At 37.3% G+C, this 22,666-nt stretch overlaps 3 protein-coding genes across 8 annotated transcripts; 2 read left to right on the top strand and 1 right to left on the bottom strand.

Annotated features, from left to right (window-relative positions):
• Positions 1 to 388: 388 nt before the first annotated feature.
• Positions 389 to 22,648, bottom strand: LOC145219185 (uncharacterized). Of its 6 annotated transcripts, none has more exons than XM_080086574.1 (11): positions 22,590 to 22,648; positions 17,299 to 17,450; positions 6,485 to 6,610; positions 5,132 to 5,266; positions 3,558 to 3,827; positions 3,147 to 3,190; positions 2,676 to 2,725; positions 2,492 to 2,554; positions 1,894 to 1,992; positions 972 to 1,580; positions 389 to 829 (listed from the first exon to the last, which is right to left on the bottom strand). In XM_080086574.1, the coding sequence occupies exons 8-10, from the start codon at positions 2,528 to 2,530 to the stop codon at positions 1,383 to 1,385; spliced, it is 336 nt and encodes a 111-aa protein (XP_079942700.1). In that variant the 5' UTR covers positions 2,531 to 2,554; positions 2,676 to 2,725; positions 3,147 to 3,190; positions 3,558 to 3,827; positions 5,132 to 5,266; positions 6,485 to 6,610; positions 17,299 to 17,450; positions 22,590 to 22,648; the 3' UTR covers positions 389 to 829; positions 972 to 1,382. The 6 variants fall into 6 exon arrangements, 5 of the variants coding, with proteins under 5 accessions (XP_079942700.1, XP_079942701.1, XP_079942702.1 ...); XM_080086575.1 differs by having other exon boundaries at positions 1,894 to 1,954; XM_080086576.1 differs by having other exon boundaries at positions 972 to 1,590; positions 2,492 to 2,530.
• LOC145219183 (tubulin alpha-1 chain-like) lies at positions 10,881 to 16,725 on the top strand. The gene is made up of 7 exons (XM_080086571.1): positions 10,881 to 11,008; positions 11,743 to 11,962; positions 12,591 to 12,695; positions 13,029 to 13,225; positions 13,508 to 14,005; positions 14,591 to 14,784; positions 15,987 to 16,725. Exons 1-7 carry the CDS (start codon positions 11,006 to 11,008, stop codon positions 16,123 to 16,125), a joined length of 1,356 nt encoding a protein of 451 aa, XP_079942697.1. The 5' UTR covers positions 10,881 to 11,005; the 3' UTR covers positions 16,126 to 16,725.
• Positions 18,189 to 22,153, top strand: LOC145219184 (3'(2'),5'-bisphosphate nucleotidase 1-like). Its single transcript, XM_080086572.1, has 7 exons — positions 18,189 to 18,373; positions 18,590 to 18,796; positions 18,855 to 18,903; positions 19,767 to 19,870; positions 20,106 to 20,291; positions 21,072 to 21,198; positions 21,656 to 22,153. Exons 1-7 carry the CDS (start codon positions 18,257 to 18,259, stop codon positions 21,781 to 21,783), a joined length of 918 nt encoding a protein of 305 aa, XP_079942698.1. The 5' UTR covers positions 18,189 to 18,256; the 3' UTR covers positions 21,784 to 22,153.
• Positions 22,649 to 22,666: the final 18 nt, after the last annotated feature.

Below are 22,666 nucleotides of genomic sequence, written 5' to 3'. Positions count from 1 at the left end.
CAATACGCAAATTTACATTAACATATAAAAAACGTATTTTACGTTTTTCAGAATTTTACTTTTCCAGATTGAAGTTATAAGAAACACTAAAATATGTATTTTACCTTTTCAGAGTTATAAAAACACTAAAATACGTATTTACGAACAATTTAAAAAGAAGTGCAGCATAGGCATTATTTCATTTAACTAAAATATGTTTTTTACGGTTACAGATTATTTATAAAAAATACATAAAATACGTATCTTCCGTTTACAGATTATTTGCAAATTTTTTTAAAAATACATAAAATACGTATTTTCCGTTTACAGATTATTTGCAAATTTTTTGAAAAACTCATAAAATGCGTAATTCTCAGTTTCTGGAATAACTGCAATTCACCACAATGTGTAAATTCCATAATTTTATTGTGCAGGGCGAATGAGCACCAGTCAAAAATTTGGGTATGTTGTGTGTTATGTTTGCGCTCCAGTAAGACGTTCCATATATAATATGTTGTGGTCCAGTTGATTGCTCCTTGTGTGTGATATGTTGTGATCCAGGGGGTCTTCTTCCGATTTGTACGATTGGGCGTACTTCCTCACCGCGATCCATTGTCCATATGTGAGAGAGAGCTAGGTTCCGTGACTTCCATGTGTGTGCGATATGAACGACGAAGCATTAAAACGAAAACAGTGTTACGAAACAAAAACACCCGACGTTGGGCCAGAAGGAGTGCTGAAGTTTGGGCGTACGATCATGGTGTCCGTTTCGATTCATCGATTGAATACTTCACTCTTCTCCAGTACCATGCAGAATACCTTCTCAGAGACGATCGGTATGACCAGTACACTAAAAAACGTTCTACATTACTTACCTTTAAATTTTGCATATATTTAGGCGTTTATTTTTACACCATAAGGGTATTTAAGGAAACATAGTTTTGAATTATAATCTCAATTCAATTTATACGTTATTAAACAAACTTTATTACATAATGGTTCATTTCCACACTTGTTCATGTGTTCCAAGATCCGTCGGGACATCGAATATCGGTGCAACTCCTTGGGACAGTTTACAACCCAATAGAAGAACACTACTTGTTTCAAAATCTGTTTAATTACTAACAATCCCCCCAGGACATTATGTTAATAATATTTGTTATATAAAAAATTGAGAAGGAAATCTTTAAATATAAAGATGTAAAATATATACCTACGTATTAAACCGACCATTTACGCGCAAACCAATTCCTTAATGGACTTAATTAACACTATAAGTTTCAAATCGGTACATGGCAAAAGCTTGTTTTCTTTTTCACGGGAGTGCAGTAGGTTTCAGTAAAGGCGGAACCATAAACGCTCCAATGTTGGAATTATAAAGCATTTATTGTAGGAAGCATGAACTACAATGTGTGTAAACTACAATATGTGGTAACTTGGAAAACCACCCTTGTAATTATATCCTTAATTATTATGCAAAAAATAAGTCCTATTTGAAGTTTACATATATGCATGAACTTATCAATTGCGGTGTTAAACGAAAACAGTGTTGTTGCAAGCTTCACGACAGAGATTGAATAGTGCCTTGTCTTCATCAGCACCTGCAAAACACTCAAACATCCAGTTAAAAATCACTTATTAAACTAAACACAATTATAATTGACTTAATGCTATATACCAATGTGAATAACATAGCAAGCTAGGATGTGACATTACTTATTGTACAATTTACTTGATGTAATATACTAATGTTAACGACATTACAATTATAATCAATGAATGGCAAGGTAATCAAACTTAACATTTATTTAACATAAAGCGCCATTAACGTGGTTTTCATGCTATTTCGAGGCATAGGATTACCAACAGTATAAAACATAAGTAACAATAAAGTATGCTGTTTATTTTGCTTACAGTTGGCTTTGATGGCTTGGATGTCATTTCGTTTTCTGAAGAGTGTTTCACCCGTTCGTTCCTAGATGGATTGTAGCGTGAATTCGGAACTACGATAAACTAAAGCACAATTAAAGTTTAATGTAGAAGAATAACTAAAAATTAGCTCCAGTATTGCTCGTGTAAAGTATTGATTTAAAAGCGTTGACTATTATTGTCCACTCGTATGGTAGTTGCTACAAAGCAAAGTTTAATACAACACTTATTATCTATAGCGCACCACTTAAGTCATGCTACGATTGCAAGTCAAGTAAGAATTACAATTTGTACAAAATATGAGATAAAAAGTCAGACTTCGGTAACGACGACATAAACTTGCTTGCACAGAACAAAGCAACGCTATCATAACTTGTTTAATACGAAGTGGATACGTTAAGTAGTTCAAAGACCCTAACGTTTAGCGCCAAGTGACAACCATTACATAGTATCGCAATATGTCCCAACACACTAGGTGTCTCACTAATTTAATTGAAAACTAAATTAAAAAATCATAATTGATGACGCATGATCTACCAAAAGTGTCTTTTAATACATGGTAAAAAAACAATGGGTTACTTACTTCATTGTAGTAGAACTGGAAGACATTGTCGAGTTCCATCTAAAGCACAAATAGATTGTTGTTCTAAAATAATAATACGAACATTAGTAAAGTATGATATCATAGCACAAGTGACATGCATTACACAGTGTTTAAAATACAGAAAAAGTAGCTTTTAACACAACGCAATAAAACAATTACTTACTTTATTGTAGTTGAACTGACATTCGATGTCCTGTTTTATTTCTTCTTGTTCTAAAATATATTACAAAATCATCAGCAAAAAACAAACAAAAATAAAAAAACATAAAAAAAACAAACAAACAAAAAGCTGTCTACGTAATACTATAATGATACTATTTTGTTGACTTAATTGCAACGGTAAGTTATTAAACAATAGCAGAAACTTATTGTTTGTGGTGCGCGGCCTTCACCACACAACCCATATATATAAGTTATAGCTGAACTGTTTACATACTGATACAATAAACGAAAGAACTTTAAAATAAACATGGAGTAATGCAAGTGACATCCATTACATATAGTATTACAAGAAGTCTATTGGAAAAACAACATTGACGGAGAAAGCAGGCTTCAGCGAAAGTACTATATAATAGAGCGCAACAAAATTATTAAAAAAGCAAATAAATAAAAAAGTAAATCATCGATAACTTACTTCATGGTCCAGTTCCATCCACAAAGCGCCGCTTTATTTTTGTTCTGAAAAATATATAATAATTAGCAAAAATAAAATAATAACTAAACATACTGTCTAATAAAACTATAAACTAAAGGAGTCTTTACTGGCATTTTGATTTCAACGATCAGTCATACAATATGAGCAGACATTTTACGTTTGTGCGGCGCGGCGGTCACCACAGAATAAATGGCAGATGAACTATCTTACATAACTAAACCAATAAACTAAAATTTAAAATTATGAACTTGATCAGCACTGAATCTCATCGCAGCATAGAACAGAAACTACTTAGGATCGTTAAACTTAGTAAAGTTAACGCACAATATACTTCACACTATCTTGAAAACATAAAAGCGATTACACCTCTAAATGCTTCAAAGCTATTACCTGCAAACTCGGAAGTCCTTGAATAAATGACGACTACAAAAAAACACAGCCTCCCTCACTGGCGTCCAAAGTCAAATGAAAGAAACCACGAGTCCAGGCACAACCGTTTCATTTTTTTCTTTTTTTCTTAGCCAATCAGAATGCTGGATTTTCCAACGTCACTAGCGCGCACAAACCGTCCAATGACAGTGCCGAGTGAGTCAATCATCAGGTCTTGAACCGGAATGCTCAAAGATTTCGAGAGGCAACCTGCGTCGGTGTGCTCTGGAACTGAAAATGGTGTTGCAATTGAGCCTGCGGTAAATTGCCTTTTAACTTACAGGATGGCTTTTAAACAACAAGTTAATGTTACTTTATGGCAATGCTTAGACTTTTAACTAAAACAATATTTTACGGTGGTTTAACCCGTCACACAACGCATACACAAAGCTGAAATAAAAGCATACATGCGAAATGTGATATGGAAAGAGCAACATGCCGATTTAGGCCGGCGTTATCTATTTTCATGGGTTGTTTCCCAGATTAAAACATGGAAAGTTTTCTTTTCTACATGCAGTTTCCAAGAGCAGTTGCACTTACATAGGCGTTAAATAAGTCGAGCACATTCAAAAAGGATAACCCTTTTTCTTAGACAATTTGTACTTTGTGCACAATTAATCATTTTAAAAAACATTTTAAATTAAGGTGTATTGGTACATTGCTGTTTTACATTTGATTTTCGAAGGTGTTCATACTCTGATTTATTTCTTTTCTTCTCAAGGCGTGTAATGTCCTAAGCCGCAAATGCGCACGATTAGAACGCATCTTATGTATGTAGCGACACGATCATCAATATTATAACAAAGCGTTTTCACAGTTAACTCAGTTGTGTGGTTATTAGATAGCACGGTTTCTCAACGCCCATATTTTCATATTGGGTGTTAAATACTTTTTTCGTATTGTAGTTCATCGGTCACTTTAAGCCAGTAGTTCTCAAACTGTGGTACGCGTACCACTAGTGGTACGACGGAACTTTTCAGGTCGTACGCGAGTAGCTTTGTGTGATACTCAATGAAAGTCCGATCTAAAATTGCAAGTCAACTGACCCAACTGACAAGCCCTGATTTGGGTCGTGTTTTAGACAATCTTTTGAAACTGCTAATATGCTAGCCAGGTCGAGAAAATAGATCTATTTCTTGGTCCACCTATTCAAACAGGGTTTAGGTCAGTGGTTCCCAACCTGGGGTTTGCGGAATCAAAGGGGTCCGTGAGATGGTTCAGGGGGTTCATGGAGGCAAATATGTTTACCAAAAACCTGCGCTAAATTACGTTGGAGGCCAGAGACCTACACAGTTTATAAAGCGGGTCCGGGGCTACAAAATGGTTGAAAACCACTGGTTTAGGTGGTACACAGCAATAGGAAAAGTTGTCAAGTGGTACGCGATCCGTATAAGATTGAACACCACTGCTATAAGCTAACATTGTATTCGTACCATTGTTTTTACACCGTGGGTTTACTATTAACATTTCGATTTGTGATCGCTAAAAGTTGCGCATCGTTCGCGTTTTAATATCAACTGCATATGTCACGTTACCTTTTCGAATATTCCTCTTGAGAACAACCTAATCTATTAGGTCTGCCGAGTAAAGCGCTAGAGGGCAGGTGTTTCGATTTTTTGCCCATGGACACTGTCATCCATACGCGGTGGTGGAAACATTATTCATCAGAGCTGAAATCAAAGTAACAAGGGTTTTAAATGTCAGAATTGGACAAATATTTGTAAACAGAGAAACTATAAAAAAGCCAAAATATTTTTAAACAGAGAAACTATAAAAAAGCCAAAAGTTGGTTTAGCAATATTCTCTGCCAAATAGGCTTTTGTGTGCAAGCTCAAGTTTTAACTTTGTTGCAAATGTGTTTTTTTATTCTAGTTGTTCGAGGTTGTGAAATAGTCTTTGAGCGGTCACAACTAAGTTGTACTGTGTATTTGTACAATGTTGTTTCATTACAGCAACGCTAAGTGTTTGTTAAGAAGGCTAAATTCTCATACAACGCCAACTAAAGTTAATGGCCACATTCGCAACCTTTTTGAACTCTTAGGTGAAATTTAATTATTCCTTAGATAGGAATTTACACAAACTGAATTATTGCCTTCGCGTTCGGTGCGAACGTATTAACTTTTTTATCCGCCATGTTATCTACTTTATTCACCTAGTTACCAGGTACTTCCTGGACTGACAAGCGTTATCTCAGCTCACGCTGTCATCGACCCATTGGCCAGACCACATATTCCTGTTGTTCCATATGAAAACGAACTAAAACAAGGGCGTTTGAGGTCCAGAACCTGTATTCATTTGACTTGCCATTCTACTCGTCATTTGACGCCAATACGCTAAGCTCCCTTGACTGGAGAGCTCCCTGAAGTTTACATCAGAGTTGTGAACCGGCTAAAAATTGGAGCCCGAACCCGGCCCTATCCCGAATGGTTTTTAAAAAGCTCGTTCAGACCCGAAAGTTTGATTGACAGGCCTATACATTGAAGCCTTGGGAATACCAAGACAACAAACACAATAAACAAACGTTCTTGAACACAGAGTTTTAAAGCTGTTTAACATTAGGTCAGGTCCAGCAACTGGCTACTTAGCTAGTTACATAATTAAAAGAAATACTGACACAGAATGTAAAGTCAGGCCCGAAACAAGCCGTTTTTTTTGAAAAAGCCTAAGCCAGAACCCGGCCCGTTTACAACTCTGGATAACATTACCTTTACAATTTTTATGGTCTAAGGGTGAATCGAATTTAAAATCTACAACGCCAATTTCAGACACCTTTCTATCCCGTGTGTAGATTTAGGCTTTGAGACTCCTTTCCAACCAAAAGGGAATAACAACCCCTTGTTAGTCAAAAATACGTTGCTTTTGGGGAAGTGACCGACAAGTTTGCATACCATATCATTTTCCATTCAAGACTTTTCCAGAGTCACAGGGATTGTCGCCAGAACTAGAGATCCTGTCCCAGGAAAACCCTTCTTTAACCAGGAGTCGTGAATGCACATCTAAACCACTCCAGGCATCTGAAAAACAAATTGCTTAGTGAAAACATTAAAAATTCGGTGCCACGCATTCAAAAGATATACGTTTTGAAATATTTGTTTTAAAGCGGAGGTTTCAAAGAGTTTTGTTGCAATGAACCACTTTTTTAAACTCGTCCCTTGCGTCAAATTTCCTGTTATGAAAAAAGTAATTTATGCATTTTTTATAAAAAAGAAGGTAAGAAATCAGAAATCAAAAGTTGTCAAGCATTTTGGATTAAAAGTTAACATTTGTAGGGTGGTATTTAAAAAATTTTTTGAAAAACTATTTGAAATCAATATTTGCATTGACAGACGCTACAAAACAATCCAACAATAGCTTTAGGACCTGTGTTTGAAAACCACTGGTTTTAAGGGCATTTAATCAACCTTTTGGAGTGTATTGATGATAAACCAGACATCAAATTTCCTTGTCCGTGTATCGGACTAAGGCAGTGGTTCTTAACCTGGGTTCGATCGAACCCCAGGGTTTCGGTAACGCTGATTCAGGGGTTCGACGAAGGTATTTTGAACAACAAATACTTAAGCGTTTTAATCAAACTATAGAAGTATTAAGTCGCTAAAAATAGCAATTTTATTTGCTATAGATGGCAAAACTTTGAAAGGTTGTATCTGTGTTCTATTTGACGTAACAAAGAACACTGTGCGCATTGTTGGTAAGCAGAAAAACAATGATTCCTTGTTGGGGGCAAAAACGCATGGTCAAAAGCACAAAATGAGCTAGAAACCTAGGATGTAACTTGTTGGGGTTCGACTAAAGGCTAAAGAATATCATATGGGTTCGGCCATGATAAAAAGGTTAAGAACCTCTGGACTAATTAGGTAGCCTATTACAGAAGCATTTCCATATTTTGCAAAACAAAGCGTTTGACATTTGCAAAGTGCTCTATACTGATCTGCGTTTCAAATATCAAAGATCAATTTCACAATATAATCTTCCGAAGCATTTCAAATTGATATTGACATCCTTTTCAAAAAATGTCAAGTGTCCTGAAGGCTCTGACAGCAGAAGCATGATAATTCAGAGCGCAATTCATAGGAAGGACACTTCCACGGACATAAATGAGCGCAATACATGGGAAGTTCATGTCGACTTCACTGTTCGCACTTACCTATACCACCAATGGATATAAATTACTCATAAAGAGCCATGAACTACACATGGCTCGATCTGCAGTGTTAACAAATGTTACGAACTATTAAACCTGCTAAATACAGCAAACTATTTTTCAAACACTGTATGAATCATCGTTTTATTTGTTAGTAGAGTTTACTGTAAATGCTTCTCCGAATGAAAATTATTAAGTTGGATTTACAATAACAACAACAATTTTTTATTGGTACCATGTCTACTTTTTATGATTTTTTTACAAAACTTTTTAACAAAAAAAAATTGGTAGCTGCTTCTGGTTGGATCGCGTGTTTAGAATACATACCAGGAAAAAATTAAACATCAACTGCTTGTACAGCGTTGTCAAACACTGTATTATTTTCATTTATTTATTTATTTTTTAACTGTACAAAAATCTTTTACGCCAACAATGCAATAAGAAAAAGGTGTTTAAACATCAACAAAGATGGAATTGTTTGAAGTTTTAATGTGGCACACAGGAAAATAATTTTACAAGTTTTTTTTTTTTTTAAAAACGCAGCAACACCAGAGTTGTAAACGGGCCTGAAATTGGAGCCCGAACCCGAAAGTACAAGCCCAAAACCGAAACGTTTTTGAGAAGCCCGTTTAGGCCCGAAAATTTAATTGACAGGCCTATACATTAAAGCCTCACGAAAGATACAACAGACTATTGGTCTTAAACATTGTGTTTTAGGCCTGTTTGACATTAGGTCAGGTCCAGCAACTGGCTACTTAAATTTGTACTGACACTGAGTGTAAAGTCAGGCCCAAATCAACCCTGTTTTTTTTTTAAAAAAAAACCTACGCCCGAACCCGGCCCGACTTACAACTCTGAGCCACACACTAACTACGTAGGTTACAAAACGGCACATAAAAAACGCGCAGTAAGGCAGGTTAACCTTGGTCTGTTATACGCTTTGACACACATCTCAGCGGACTGGCGATAATATCTCGCCAGGTCTCAAATGTTAACAAAACAGCTACTACGTTGAACGTTACACCGCACGTATAAGCAGCTAGGGGGATGTTTACATAGCGGGCTTTCATTAACACCGACATGGCGGCCACAGCTTGATCAGTAACAACGCACGCAAGGGACATAAACGCGGTTCGTTTTAGAAATTTCATGCCACAACGCGCCTCGATTTCGATATGAGCGCACTGGAAGGGGTAAATAAACAGAAACAACAACACAGACTGGCCGATTGCGTCCACTGACGAAGCCACCAGCAATGGTAAAATGAAGGCTTCGTTTGCATAAATACAACCGTTTCCAATGTAGTCATAATCCTGGAAAATGTTGTATAATACAGTGGCGGTCAGAAAGCCCGCTACCATACCAACGATGCTCAAGTAACTAAGAACTTTTATCCATGGTTTTCTGGCGTGAATAAGCAGAGCACTTGTGTAGAGACAGCGTTGTTTCAACCACAGGAACGTATAGATTGTCAAGACGTTTATCCCCAGGATCCCAAGAATGAGCTTTACCAGAATAGCACATTGGACTGTTGAGTGACTAGTATTAGGAATTTCGTACACGGCCAGGGTAAGGGCAGGAAATATGCAATTGATAAAGCTGGCCAAACACGCCAGAATATACAAAATACGGCCGCTCACAATTCCCTTCGTAAACTTCCTGTGTGTCAGTCCATAGCAGACTAAGGAGACAGCGACAAAAGCTGAAATAACAAGGCTCAATCCAGTTGCCACACTACATCCGATTTTTACCGGGTAAGACAACGAGTCATTCAGAAGATTGCTTGTTGCTGGGAGATCAGACACGTTCACAGCCATTGCAGCGTGAAAGAAAGGTCCTAATTTAATACAACTAAGTGGTCTAAAAAAACCAATCTTATTAAGCAGTCTAAAACAGAACGGCAGTGCAACTACTTTTAAAATCTGGCAACCGCTTCTCCGCAAAACCGAAAAGTATAACATTTGCAATAAAAAACCTAACATGCATCTTAAAAGTTAAAACACAGAGTTTTCTTTTCACAAAATAAAGTGCACTAGTTTCTGATGTTCTCGCGTGCTGCGCCGCCCAAGTGATACAACACCTCACATCCGATTTGCATCGTAAGGTATAGGTTTCAAAAATAACCAGAAAAGGAAATGAGCCAAGAGCCCGTCACAAACGCTTGAGGAATGATCTCTACGAGGGGATAATTCATGAGATCACGTTGATAAACTTCAGGTGGCAGCCTAGCATTTCTCAATGCTATCTAATCGTCACAACCGTTTTAAGATTTATGGCTGCGTCATCATAATTGTAGTATGTGTTTGATGAGGTCAACCGACGTCATCGACCAACAACAGCGTGTACGCGACCTTTTGATGTTACCCTTTATAACTGGATACGCATCATTCATATGAATACGAGTTTTAAAATATATAAATACGTTATTTTCACGATCAATAAATTTAGAGTTCAGAACAATGAATGGTGTGTATTGTTAGAAAGAAGCGAAAAAACGTCTGTAAAAAAGGCGAAAACGTCTGCGGGAAGCGTTTTAAGTCCTTCAATCACGTGTAGAATTTGCATTACCTAAAAAACACCATCCGATCGACGTAAAAACACCTTTCGATTTATCCAAAATAACCATTCGATCTCCCCCTTGAAGATATAAAAGACGCTTCGTTTAATTCCCGTTAGTTTTAACAAGGATGCAATATTGCCCCATAAACAAGTCACAATAAATAGGTAAAAAATAAACCCGATTCAAAATGGCATCAAATCAGGTGTGGGATTAAACAAATGTCGATACCAAATATAAACTCAAATACCGGCACCACCTAACGGTAAAAACTCTATTGTAGGCATAAAAAAATGAGTGTATACACAACCCAGGTTAACTTTTTCCCAACACAATGAGAAGTTACCCAAAAATCGAAACTTTGCAAGCCAAATCAATTAATCAAACCAACAGTGACCAAAGTCAGGACAATCAATAACGCTAGGTCGCGCGGTTAAGTACTATTTTCATTGCACGTTTTTTGAGGATGAAATGCTTTGGCATCAGACTTGCATTCGTGGCGGCTGCACGAGGAAGGACGGCGAAGTCGAGAGCACGACAGAAGTGACGTCATTTCCGGTTGTGGTGTGACTGCAGTGTGTGCGGGCAAACGCTGTGTTAATTGTTACAGTCTGCCGGTAAGCCGTAACGCTATTACTGTGCGGAGTTTTAGGTACTTTAAACAGGCTTCAACACTTTGCAAGACAGAAAAAGCAACTTCGAGCTAAAATCATGGTAGGTGTTTTCATAATATGTTTGGAAAGGTATTGTTTATTATAACTTTAAAGCTTGGCCTTGTCACGCTTTAACTGGTATTTACAAGGATGGTCTTAGGCAGGATGAGACTAGCTTCAGACAAAGAGCTACTGGGCGTTACCGCTTCGTGTTTTGCCAACGTGTTGGAATTAAATGCCAAAAACGGTCTCAATTCTGCGAACCGGCAAACCCAATACATTAAACTAGCTACATTTCTAACGGTTTATTCTAAGCTGTAAATGCATTCTGGGAGAATTACGATCCAGCTAAGATATAGGTTTATTTCATCAGGGCAACATTATGTCAGTACATGAGGTTAGAAGTACATAAAACTTAGTGTTGTAAAGATTTACTATTTAAAAAATGCAAAACAGGAATTGCTACCTAATGTGTATCAGGTCATAAGATAAACATTTCAAGGGAACAACCTGAAAAACTGACCCAAAATGTCGCAGTTGTTTAATTTGCAACTAGAAATTGGACAGTTATTTTTTTAACTAGTAAATGACCGGTATTGCACTTGAAAGCATTTCCTTATCATTTCTGCGCATAACCTTTTGTTGCACAAGCTACAGAGAGGGCCACGTCATCAACCAAAAAAGCCAATTAAAATCTATCTGTGAAGTTAACGTTCCATATATCCCGTTTTCTGCCTGTGAAACTCTACATAAGATGCCTTCATGAAGTTACAAAACCAACCATTTTTAACGCAGCGCGAATGCATTTCACTTCACGTTGGTCAAGCCGGGACCCAGATCGGCAGTGCTTGCTGGGAACTCTACTGTCTGGAACATGGAATTGACAAAAGTGGGATGATGGAAACGGCCCAATCGAACAAAAAGGACGACTCATTCAGCACTTTCTTCAGCGAAACTGGTTCTGGAAAACACGTTCCCAGAACCATATTCGTCGATCTGGAGCCAACCGTAGTGGGTAAGTGGGATGCAACATACAAACCGAAAAATATAATACAGTAAACAGGATTCGGTTAATCCGGTTCTTCGCCTAATTCGGACAAAAACTTGAGGTACAAATGATTTGTAATGTGGTAAAGCTTCAACCAATCGACATTGGTTAATCCGGTCCTTCGCTTAAACTGGACAATTTTTTGAGTTCAAACGGAAATTTACTGTATAAAAGAGTATCAAAATTGGTTTGGAACAATGGCAGAAGGTGTTATTTGGTAGTCTTTAACCCCCCACCCCCCTTTTTTGAATTTTTTCTTTAATACATTTCTAAACCAGTACGCATATATTTGTTTAAACGTGGCTTTACTACATTCCATGGTAATAGTCTGTGGAACTCTTCACACTGTGAAGCTGTAGTCTTCAATACACAAAGAATATTAGAACCTGCTTCTTCGAAGCTAAAGTCATAGTAACTTATCTAAAGTTCGTGCGGATAATTGAACCGTTTAATATGCATTGTAGTTACATTTAGGTCTTTATGACAACCTTATACTGTCAAAAAGACATCAATTAGCCTTGTCAGGTTGTTATGTATTTCTGCAACAGCTATACTAACAGTCCAAATAAATAATCCAACATAATCCCCTTCACAGATGAGATACGGACCGGGGAATTTCGGGCTCTCTTCCATCCGGAGCAAATGATAACAGGAAAGGAAGATGCGGCTAATAATTACGCCAGGGGACATTATACCGTCGGTAAGTGGTTGTTGGCTTATAGGATTATGAGACAAATAGGACGCAAATTAAATACACAGTACGTCAAGCCCATTGAGGGCATTATACCGAATCAAGCCGGTTTTGCAAGCATTCCCATATGGCAAGGTGAAGACTAGAAAAATCTAGACTGCGGTGGGATTCGAACCTACGACAAGAGCCTTTTTAGGGACTCAAGCACTACTAACTGGGATACACAGGCTCTGAGGTGAGCCCGCCGAAAGTCGAATCACAAGCATCGTTGCATGCCCTGATCTCTGGTCTGCATGAACGCCTCGGGGCTGATCCCAGTATAAATCGACATTTCTTTGGCAGGAAAGGAGCAAATTGACCAAACTGTGGACAGAATCAGGAAGCTCGCCGACCAGTGTACCAGTTTGCAAGGTTTCCTTATTTTCCACTCATTCGGAGGAGGAACCGGATCAGGATTCGCATCTTTGCTCCTGGAACGACTTTCCATTGAGTATGGGAAGAAATCAAAGCTGGAATTTGCAGTGTACCCAGCACCAAGGGTAGGTTGAAGAGTTAGTCAAGTTAATTTTGGCCATTTTTTCCTCGCTTATATAATAGTTGCATCCAAATGACCAATGTTTGAATACATTTGTCAGACTATTTATCTGGTCATGAAAAAAACTGGCTTCTCATACAAACACAACTCAAGCACTAAAAAGCTAGCTTTTACCCAAACAAAAACAACTAAAGCAAAAAAAATGTGACATTACAGCACATTTAGAAGCGTAGAAAGGGTTTTATCAAAGCAGCATTAACCCTAATGCATTATTCCTTCTCTGCAGATCTCAACAGCAGTTGTAGAGCCTTACAACTCAGTTCTCACAACTCACACAACCCTCGAGCACACAGACTGTGCATTTATGGTTGACAACGAAGCAATCTACGAAATTTGCATGAAGAAACTTGGCGTAGAACGACCCAACTACTCCAACCTTAACCATCTAATTGCCCAAGTCGTTTCATCCATTACCGCGTCTTTACGCTTCTCAGGCTCTCTTAACGTCGATCTCACTGAGTTCCAAACCAACTTGGTTCCGTATCCTAGAATCCATTTTCCTCTCACGACGTACGCTCCCGTGATATCAGCCGAGAAAGCCTATCACGAGCAATTCACCGTGAGCGATATCACGAGCGCGTGTTTCGAGCCAGAAAACCAGATGGTAAAGTGCGACCCACGTACTGGAAAATATATGGCTTGCTGTATGTTGTACAGAGGTGATGTTGTGCCGAAGGATGTGAATGTGGCTATTTCCAACATAAAAAACAAACGAACCATTCAGGTAAAAGGAAAAAATAGGCATGGTCCTCTAAAGTAGTACTGCGATCCGCCGAGTTTTCTTCCAGAATTATTACACAAACGTACAAATATGTCTCAATTGGGGCGTCTACATCAGGCTAATGACACACTATTAACACAAACGTTCTTATTAGACCATACAGGATGCAAAAGGGGGAAAACTGGTTCAAACACAGTGCTTAAACGATGAAAAAACTGTAGTTCGATGATTTGCTTGTGTTTCTGCTATTTTTGCAGTTTTCGCATGTTTTGGGTAGTCACGAACACTTAGTAGTATGTCCGTTAATTAAGAAACGTTAACCTTTCTTGGTAACCAAAACCAACTACGAAATCCTAAAAATAATACTAAGTTTACTCTATAAACGTAGCGCTGCCACCTTCCACTAACTGTAAAATAGCCTTTAAGAGTGTTACTTTTAAACAGCCATTATGCTTTTATTAAAAGCCTTAATAAGTTAACTGTTCCAGCTTGTACAAGTCTATAGATGGCTCCACTGTTTGCACACATAAAGTTTAAATTGAGTTCGATTGTAATTTTAGTAGCATAACATTCTGTTTTTACTCGCAGTTCGTAGACTGGTGCCCGACCGGTTTTAAAGTTGGAATAAACTCTCAGCCACCCACCATGGTTCCGGGTAGCGACATGACTGCTGTGCCACGCGCTCTGTGCATGCTCAGCAACACAACTGCCATTGCGGAAGCCTGGTCGAGACTCAACCATAAATTTCAACTGATGTACGACAAGAGAGCTTTCGTCCATTGGTAAGTAAAGACTTTAAGGAATCAAACAGTTTCAATCTCTTTTGTGCAAACCAGAGTTTTAACCGGGCCCAAACAAGAAACAATAAACAAGAAGCCCGGGCCTAACTCGAATCGTTTTTGAGAAGCCCGTTTAGGCCCGTAAGTTTGATTGACAGGCCTATAGCAAAGCATACATACACAATAGACAATAAGTCAAAAATAAACAATGGCCTAAACAAGACGATGGGCATTAGGTTATATCCAGCAACTAGCTACTTAGTTTGGTAATCTATATCTTAGATAAAAAAAATACAGACACAGAATGACCGAATCAAGCCTTTTCTTGTAAACATTTTAAAGTAAATTTTGGCGGTTTAGAAGTCAACTTAATAGAACGCTATTTTGCATTTGGTTGACTTAACAAAAAGACAAGACCCTATAAAACGCAAAATCCCGTATAAACGCAAACCCTATATTTGCGCAAAATTAATTTGGATACAAACAGCCCTGCTAAAATTCTGACTGTGATTCATGCAGAATGCGGATGTCCCGCAAATTAAACTAATTTCAAAGCTTTAAATTTTGCTGGTTAGTAAAACGATGTGATCACAGAATTTCTAACCGATTAAACCGAACGCAAAAAGTTATATGACTCATTTGGGACAGTATTGTTTAGTTCGAAAGGAAGCTCGTCATCCTATTGTCAGTTCATGCGGCGTTATTTACCTTTTAAACCTAAAAGCCACTGTCCGGTATATGCAAAGACCAATCAATGAAAAACATAAAAACAAACTGGAAAAGTTTGGAGATTGCCAGTCTATTGGACGCTAAAAACAAAACACGCCAAAAATGTTGTGGCAAGTTTTCCAAAAAGCTTGTCCCAGAGCCAATAAGTTTGACAGCAAAATGAGCTAATCAATATCGTCTACACTTACATCGCCTGTTTCTCAACCGTATACTGACCTACACCGTTGCAATATATTGCCATGTCTTGAATTCAGACAAGCATAAAATTGTTAAGGATTTCTATTGGTACGTACCATTACACCACTACAAGCTTATAATGTTTATAACCAGCTCTGTCATTTGTCATAACCACTCATAAGATATTGTGGTCAAAATGGATACGATCTAAGAAGTCTGTAACACATTTGAAACCGTCAAGCTTCACCTTAACGCACCTATTTGCGGAAAACACATTAACCATTTCGTCAATAACACAGGTATGTCGGCGAAGGAATGGAGGAGGGAGAATTTAGTGAAGCCAAAGAAGATCTCGACGCGTTGGAGAAAGATTACGAAGAGGTGGGAACTGAGACTCAAGACGAAGCAGGGGAAAATGAAGAAGATTTCGAATACTAATAACAAAGAGGTTCATCTACAGTTAGGAACAGTTCTATGTAATGGACTGCAAAGTCTCATCATTATACCAAACTGTTGTTACCATACCATCTATCAACATCGAAATCTAAGCATCACTTTTTCAACATTTTGAAAGACTATACTGGCGGTGTAGATGTAGAGAAAAAGCTATTTTAAGACTAATTTACATTTTCACACCGCTATCTTCAAGAATAGGTGAACTTTTTCTGCATACTTCAAGATAGGGGAAGTTTTTCTGCAATATATGCAACAAATGTGCAATAAACATTGTAAAAGATACAAACAATATGCAAAAAATATAAAATTTTAGTGACGTAAATTATGTTCTAAATTAAGCAGTGTTGTTGTTTTTTGCTTAGAGTTGCGCTTTGTATGTAATTGCAATTTCTCATTTTTCTGTGTAAATATTGTACATACATTCTAGTCTGCACAAATTGTATTCATCCTTGTCTTTTATTTAACCCCTAACAACGTCGGCCTTTATTTATGCGCTGCCTGTTCAATTGTTCCATTTGACTGGTTAAACTTTGTGTTACCCGCATATACGGAGATTGGCGTATTAAAATAACGTACATATGATATGTTTTGTCAGCAAGATTTGAATACATACTTAGTAAGTTATTTAGGTCCGAGGAAAATGCAATCATAAACGACTGCTTTCAACAACTAGAACACACACTAAAATGATCAGTATGCCAGTGTTATTTTGGAAGTTTCTGAAAACTGTTGTTACCTAAAGTCAAAGTTAATTTTACGCGGCTTTTCCGTTTTACAGTAGCCAGGAAATACACCAATAGATTTTACTGATTAGCAGTAAGTTAATAATCTAAGTAAAACGCTAAGGATGTTTTTTTACGATTGCATCTGCCTATGGTTGGGGATTGTTGGCACAAAGTGTGGGTTAAGTTTAGTAGAACAGATAGCAGATTAAGTTTACAAAACAACACAAAAAATAAACTAAACCAGCAACCCATGCCAAATATGCCGTGAAGGCCTTATGAGGTCTATCACGACATTACGTTACCACAATCACGAAAAGCAGCTGAACGTGCCCAGTTTACTTTGTATTTACTTGGTCATCAATGAAAACAAAAGTCTACAAGTTTAGTGGCTAGCCTTTGTACTATAAATCTTAGAAAAGCAAAAACATACCTTTAAATCAGCGATAACAATCTGACGTCACAGTTGACCGGTCATTGCACGCATGAGTGGTTTGTGCACGTGCTCGAGCGAACGTTCACCGCAATGCTCAAGGGATTTGTTAGCGTCATGCTGAGGCAGCGATTTAAAAGTGAAAGCCCCACCTGGAAAATAAAGATACACGTTGGAACTTCACTAACTTCATTTGGTTGCGAAATCAATGCTCATTGTGTTGCTGAAGTGGTCACGTAGACCTTCTTACTGCCCAGTGTCCAGTCAATTGATCTGCCAGTCGATAATAAAGTTGTTGTTTTGTGTTGTTTGTAGGCAACTTAGTTGTGAAAAAGATCTATAAGTGTAACTAAATACGAGATTTTGCAGGCGTTTCCAGATTCTGTGCCACTAGTGTAGTGTTTCTGTTCTGTTAAGTACCATTTTCATGCCCGGTTTTAAAATTAATACAATACAATAGGGGTTTTGGAACTGACAGTCAATGATAAAGATGTTGTTTTGTGTTGTTTGTAGACAACTTTGTGGAGTGTTTAAGTTTTGATTTTGTGGCACACTATCTCTTTATATATCTTTAGTGGAAAACTTAGTAAAAGACTAATGTTTCTTAAAAAAAAGATCTTTATGTTTCACGAAATATATAGTTGGGGGCGGGGCTGTTTTGGTAACGAAACAGATCAAAATATGGCTCTAGCCTTGCACAATCGCATTTTCTGTACAGCCCTATAAAGATTTTTACCGTGCAAGTGGGCACCCTTAATGATCTCTTAGTGCATCAGTACTGTATATTATTGCACATAGTTTGTGAATTACTGGCTTGCAATTCCTAACTGATACCTCTTGTAATATTTTCTTTTGTTAAAATGTTCCATTAGATTTGTGTAATTTTACTGGTTACAATCAATACCATGAGATTCGTTGCAGGTTTTGTGTTAATTACACTGTACATAAGTGATAAAAGATGGCAAGTGGACCTGTAATACATAGAGTGCTGGCTGCATCTGTGCGAATTGCTGACAAAGCTGCAGAGCTTGTTAGACAAATTATGACATCTGGTGATTTGGGAATTGTCGACAAGGTATGAGAATTGATATTGTAAGATTTCATTTACTGACATATGTTTAGTTCTTCATTGTTCAGTTATAGACCACTAATTATCCCTGATTATAGCAATTCAGGTTCAATTACAAGAAATATAAAGCCAGTTACAAACTTGAATATAAAGCCATTTGAACTATAACTTCTTAAGAGTGATCTTCAAACTGTTTGGTGTAATCTGCTGTTTTTTATGTAGGGTGGTCAAAAGAATTTGCAAACAAAAGCCGACCGCTCTGTCGAGAAATTAATCAGGGCTTCTCTGATCTCCAAATTCCCTAAACTTGTCATTATTGGTGAAGAAGATGAGGGCTTGGACCCAAGTGCGGATGCGAAAGTGGACTTGGACCCAGAGGTCATGAAGATGGAATGCCCAGCCAACTATTCCACTGTTAATGAAGAAAATGTAAGCTTTTGCTAAACACCATATGTGATTTGTATCGAAACTGATTTCTTTTGCATAGATCGTAGTATGGGTTGATCCATTGGATGGGACTGCAGAATTTACTGAAGGTATGTGGTATGCCATTTTTATAAATGTGATAGAAAAAACAAACATGCGAAATGTGTGTGAATGCAGGTTTCAATAGGTGTATGTAGTTTGAACATAAACAGACAAGGATTCTTGTCATCTCCCAAAAAATATTGCAAATCTTTAAAATGCAAACAAGCATGATTTAGTTGACAAGTTAAAACGTCGCAACCAAAAAGGAATTTTAAAACTTGAGGAACAAATTTACTAAGCTTGCACATGTGCTTTGTAAATAGACACATTGCTTTGGGAGTAAGTGAAAGTGTTTTGGATTGTTAAGTAAGGAACTTGTCGATAAAGGTTGGAAACCACTGCCATAAGATATCAAGCATTACCTAAAACAGTGTGGTCCAACTTTATTTTGTTGCGGGCCATTAAAAATCGTTAACTTACTTCGCATGCCAAGGTCTGAAATTTTCGCAGGTAAAACTTGTTTTCTGGCACAAACACCAGGGTGACTATACACTGTTTTTAATCAATGGATAATTTTATTTTGTATCTTTTATAGTTATATACCAAGTAGCAGCCGTTACAAACATTCAGTTTCTACTCTGGTGCAAAATATGCCCAAACGGTTTGTTGATGCAAGAACCCTTTATTACACATAACAATGTCCGGTCATGCGTCACAATAGGATATTTTACAGCATTTTGTGTTGCTTAATTATCACATTTTAAAAAATTGAAAACAAAAATTATAGTTGTCATTAAAACGTTGGACGTTCGCGGGCCAACAAAAAGATCTCGCAGGCCACAATTGGCCCGCGGGCCTGCAGTTGGACCACGCTGACCTAAAACATGTATGCCTTTGTTGATGGAACTTAAAAACATTTACATGTATGCAGGTCTTCTTGATCATGTTACAATCCTGATTGGGTTGGCTGTCAATGGAAAGGCTGTGGGTGGGGTTGTTAACCAACCATTTTACAATTACCAATCCGGATCTCAGGTGTGCCAAGGATGTTAGTAAAATATTAACTTGTGTTTACTTTATGAGATTGTGTGCTAGTCTGTGACATACAGGTGCCCCAAGTCCAACATGCTACATAGTAATTTCAAAGCACATATTTACTTAGTTAATTCCCATGTAAGTGAAAATAAAGCTTAGATTTGGTACGAAATTGTCAACTACTGATGTTTATTTGTATATGAAATTACAATAAACATTTAATAATAAATTTTAGTCCCAGCTCGGCCGGTCGATTTGGGGCCTAATGGGTCTTGGGGCATTTGGTTGGAACCGGGCGGAGCCTCCAACTGGCAGAAGAATTCTAATTACCACAAGATCCCACTCCAACAAACTAGTTAACCTCTGCTTGGAAAGTATGTCACCAACTGCTGTAGAAAGACAAGGAGGTGCCGGCAACAAGGTAAGTTAATGCCAGGCTCATTGCAATATGGCTGTGTCCAATATAAAGCACAAGAAGTGCTTTGTCCAGGCATTGTTGGTTATAGGTGTATGGCCATATGAAATTTTGGCAGAGTTAATAGAGAAAATAAACAAAAGTCATACTAAAACTTTCACAAGCATCTCATAAGTTTAGGTGGGCAAACATATGTCAAGCAATTGGGCTTTGAAAAGATTACTTGGTACACAGTAGTAAAAGTGAGAGATAAACAAATGACCAGTGATAAAAATAAGACTCTGTAATCACCATAAACATGTTGATGTGACCACTGGCTTTTACACTGGACACACCTGGTAACCTGAGAATGCCTTGTTGTGAATCCTTTGTACAATAGTGACATTTTATTGTTTGTCTTTGCTTGGTTCCCATGTTTTTCAGAAAAAAATATTTTATTTCATTTACACACATTGTAGTTAAAAAGTTGTACATTGGCAATATTGGCGTAGCTGTCAGTTTAAATAATGTTTGATGTATGTACAAAGCACTAAATTTGTGTGGTAAGTATGTGTAGTGTTGTTGCCAGGCATATGTCACAAACTTTTCCATTTGCTCAACCAGCAACTCATCTTGACATTTCATTATCTGATGTAATGATGTCTCTTTCAGTTACATACAATTGCCAATTGAGCAAAAAGGAAAAGTAATAAATTGTTGTAGTGTTTGCTTTCAAAGCAGCATTAAATCCCAACCTTAATACAAAAAAAGTATTTTCTGTACATAAGTGCTTTTACATTTTACCAGGTCATCAGGGTAATTGAAGGTGAGGCTGATGCATATGTCTTTGCTTCACCTGGATGCAAAAAATGGGACACTTGTGCACCAGAAGCAATACTGTGTGCGATTGGCGGACAGCTTACTGATGTCCACGGTAACACCCCTTCCTATTTCTTATCTCATAAAGCATTAGTTAAATTCAAATTTGGCATTTTGTTTTCCTATATGCTGGTGTTCTAACAAGACTTTGGTATAGAGTCATAAGTCAAATCAAAACACTCACCCACTTTTAGTTATGGTGAATGAAAATTGATTCAAGACCATTTCATAGTAGAAAAATTGTCATACAAAGTATTTCGATAATTAAAAACGGTAGTAAAAAGAAAGATTGAATTTGGCAAAGTGTTTCAATTAGACAAACTTCAAAAAAAATTATAATGGTGTTTAGTTAATGACGTCCGTTTAAAACTACAAGACAAGTTAGTTTCAACATTATCATTTTCATCCAAAACATTGGATATTGGTTGATCCCAAACATACAACAAAAAAGCCCTGAATGATCATTTCCCCTCGTAATTGTTTCCTTATCCTGTTTTCCCCTATATTTTCAGGAAAGAAAATTCAGTATGATGCTGATGTAAAATGGCCAAATCTTGGTGGTGTAATAGCAACATACAGAGAACACAATACTATCATCAATCTAGTTCCTCAGGAAGTCAAGGATGCCTTACAAGGATAAGATTTCCTTTTTGTTGCAAAGTGTTCTTTAACCCAATTTCATATTTGTTGTAATTTTCAATTTATATTGAGGTTTGTTTGGCACACGGTGGTACCCTTGGTGTTGTACAACTACTTTGATAAATGTAGAAAACATTGTGTTTTTGAAAAAGGCTGTGCAATTTTGAAAGATACATTTCGAAAAGACCTCAGAAGCATGAATTGTGTGTATATGTGCAAAGTAAGATTGAACTTATGTGCATGCAGTGGTCATTCTTACTGTATTGACAATATTGGGCAGGGAATCTTTTTGGTCCATTGATGTTTTTCTGATGCAAGTATGATTGTCATTCATTTCAAGGTTGTTCCAAATAAATCCAGTTTATTAAGAAGCTTGTTTCTAAAATTACATTGCGAGTCTGTTTGTAGCCTATATCGCTGTTTTCTCACGGATAATAAGCTTAACTAGATATCGCTTTTATGGATGTGGAGAAAAGCTCCCGTTCCCTCCATTGGATGGGTCCCACTTGTTTTTAACAGATCGATCACATGTTGTTTTGACTTTTTGAACTTGTTATGGAATATCTCGCTGTACCAGTTTTGGGACTCATTGGTTTAAAGAAAGCAGTCACATTATTTTGTCATACATTACAAAAACCTTTCTGATGAATGGTACTGCCATTTCAAAATACCTCTATGCAAACAAGCAAAATAATTAGGATAAGGTGGGCTAGGTGAAACAGAGCAACAAAAAAGGCCTTTGTTGTAACTAAACCCATGTTTGTATGTCAAAATTGCCCTGTTTATGAAAGTAATAAACTGGCTTACTTGTAAACGATGCTCAGGCTATTCTATCTTGACTCTTTAGTCTCCACCTTGCAAATTAAAGCTGTAAAAATGTATTT

Source organism: Phallusia mammillata, chromosome 3 (genome assembly GCF_965637545.1).
Source record: "Phallusia mammillata chromosome 3, kaPhaMamm4.hap1.1, whole genome shotgun sequence".
In the NCBI taxonomy this organism is placed as follows: domain Eukaryota; kingdom Metazoa; phylum Chordata; class Ascidiacea; order Phlebobranchia; family Ascidiidae; genus Phallusia; species Phallusia mammillata.
This window is presented reverse-complemented; position numbering and strand designations above follow the sequence as displayed.

Excerpts from the sequence above, each read along its gene's own strand:
- LOC145219184 (XM_080086572.1), top strand. The coding sequence starts at position 18,257 with ATGGCAAGTGGACCTGTAATACATAGAGTGCTGGCTGCATCTGTGCGA. Across the intron at positions 18,904-19,766 it reads GACTGCAGAATTTACTGAAG|GTCTTCTTGATCATGTTACA; the intron begins GTATGTGGTATG and ends ACATGTATGCAG. Across the intron at positions 21,199-21,655 it reads ACAGCTTACTGATGTCCACG|GAAAGAAAATTCAGTATGAT; the intron begins GTAACACCCCTT and ends CTATATTTTCAG.
- LOC145219185 (XM_080086574.1), bottom strand. The coding sequence starts at position 2,530 with ATGGAACTCGACAATGTCTTCCAGTTCTACTACAATGAA. Across the intron at positions 1,993-2,491 it reads TCCAGTTCTACTACAATGAA|TTTATCGTAGTTCCGAATTC; the intron begins GTAAGTAACCCA and ends ATTGTGCTTTAG. Across the intron at positions 1,581-1,893 it reads CCAAGCCATCAAAGCCAACT|GTGCTGATGAAGACAAGGCA; the intron begins GTAAGCAAAATA and ends AGTGTTTTGCAG.
- LOC145219183 (XM_080086571.1), top strand. Across the intron at positions 12,696-13,028 it reads CAGGGGACATTATACCGTCG|GAAAGGAGCAAATTGACCAA; the intron begins GTAAGTGGTTGT and ends TTTCTTTGGCAG. Across the intron at positions 13,226-13,507 it reads CAGTGTACCCAGCACCAAGG|ATCTCAACAGCAGTTGTAGA; the intron begins GTAGGTTGAAGA and ends CCTTCTCTGCAG.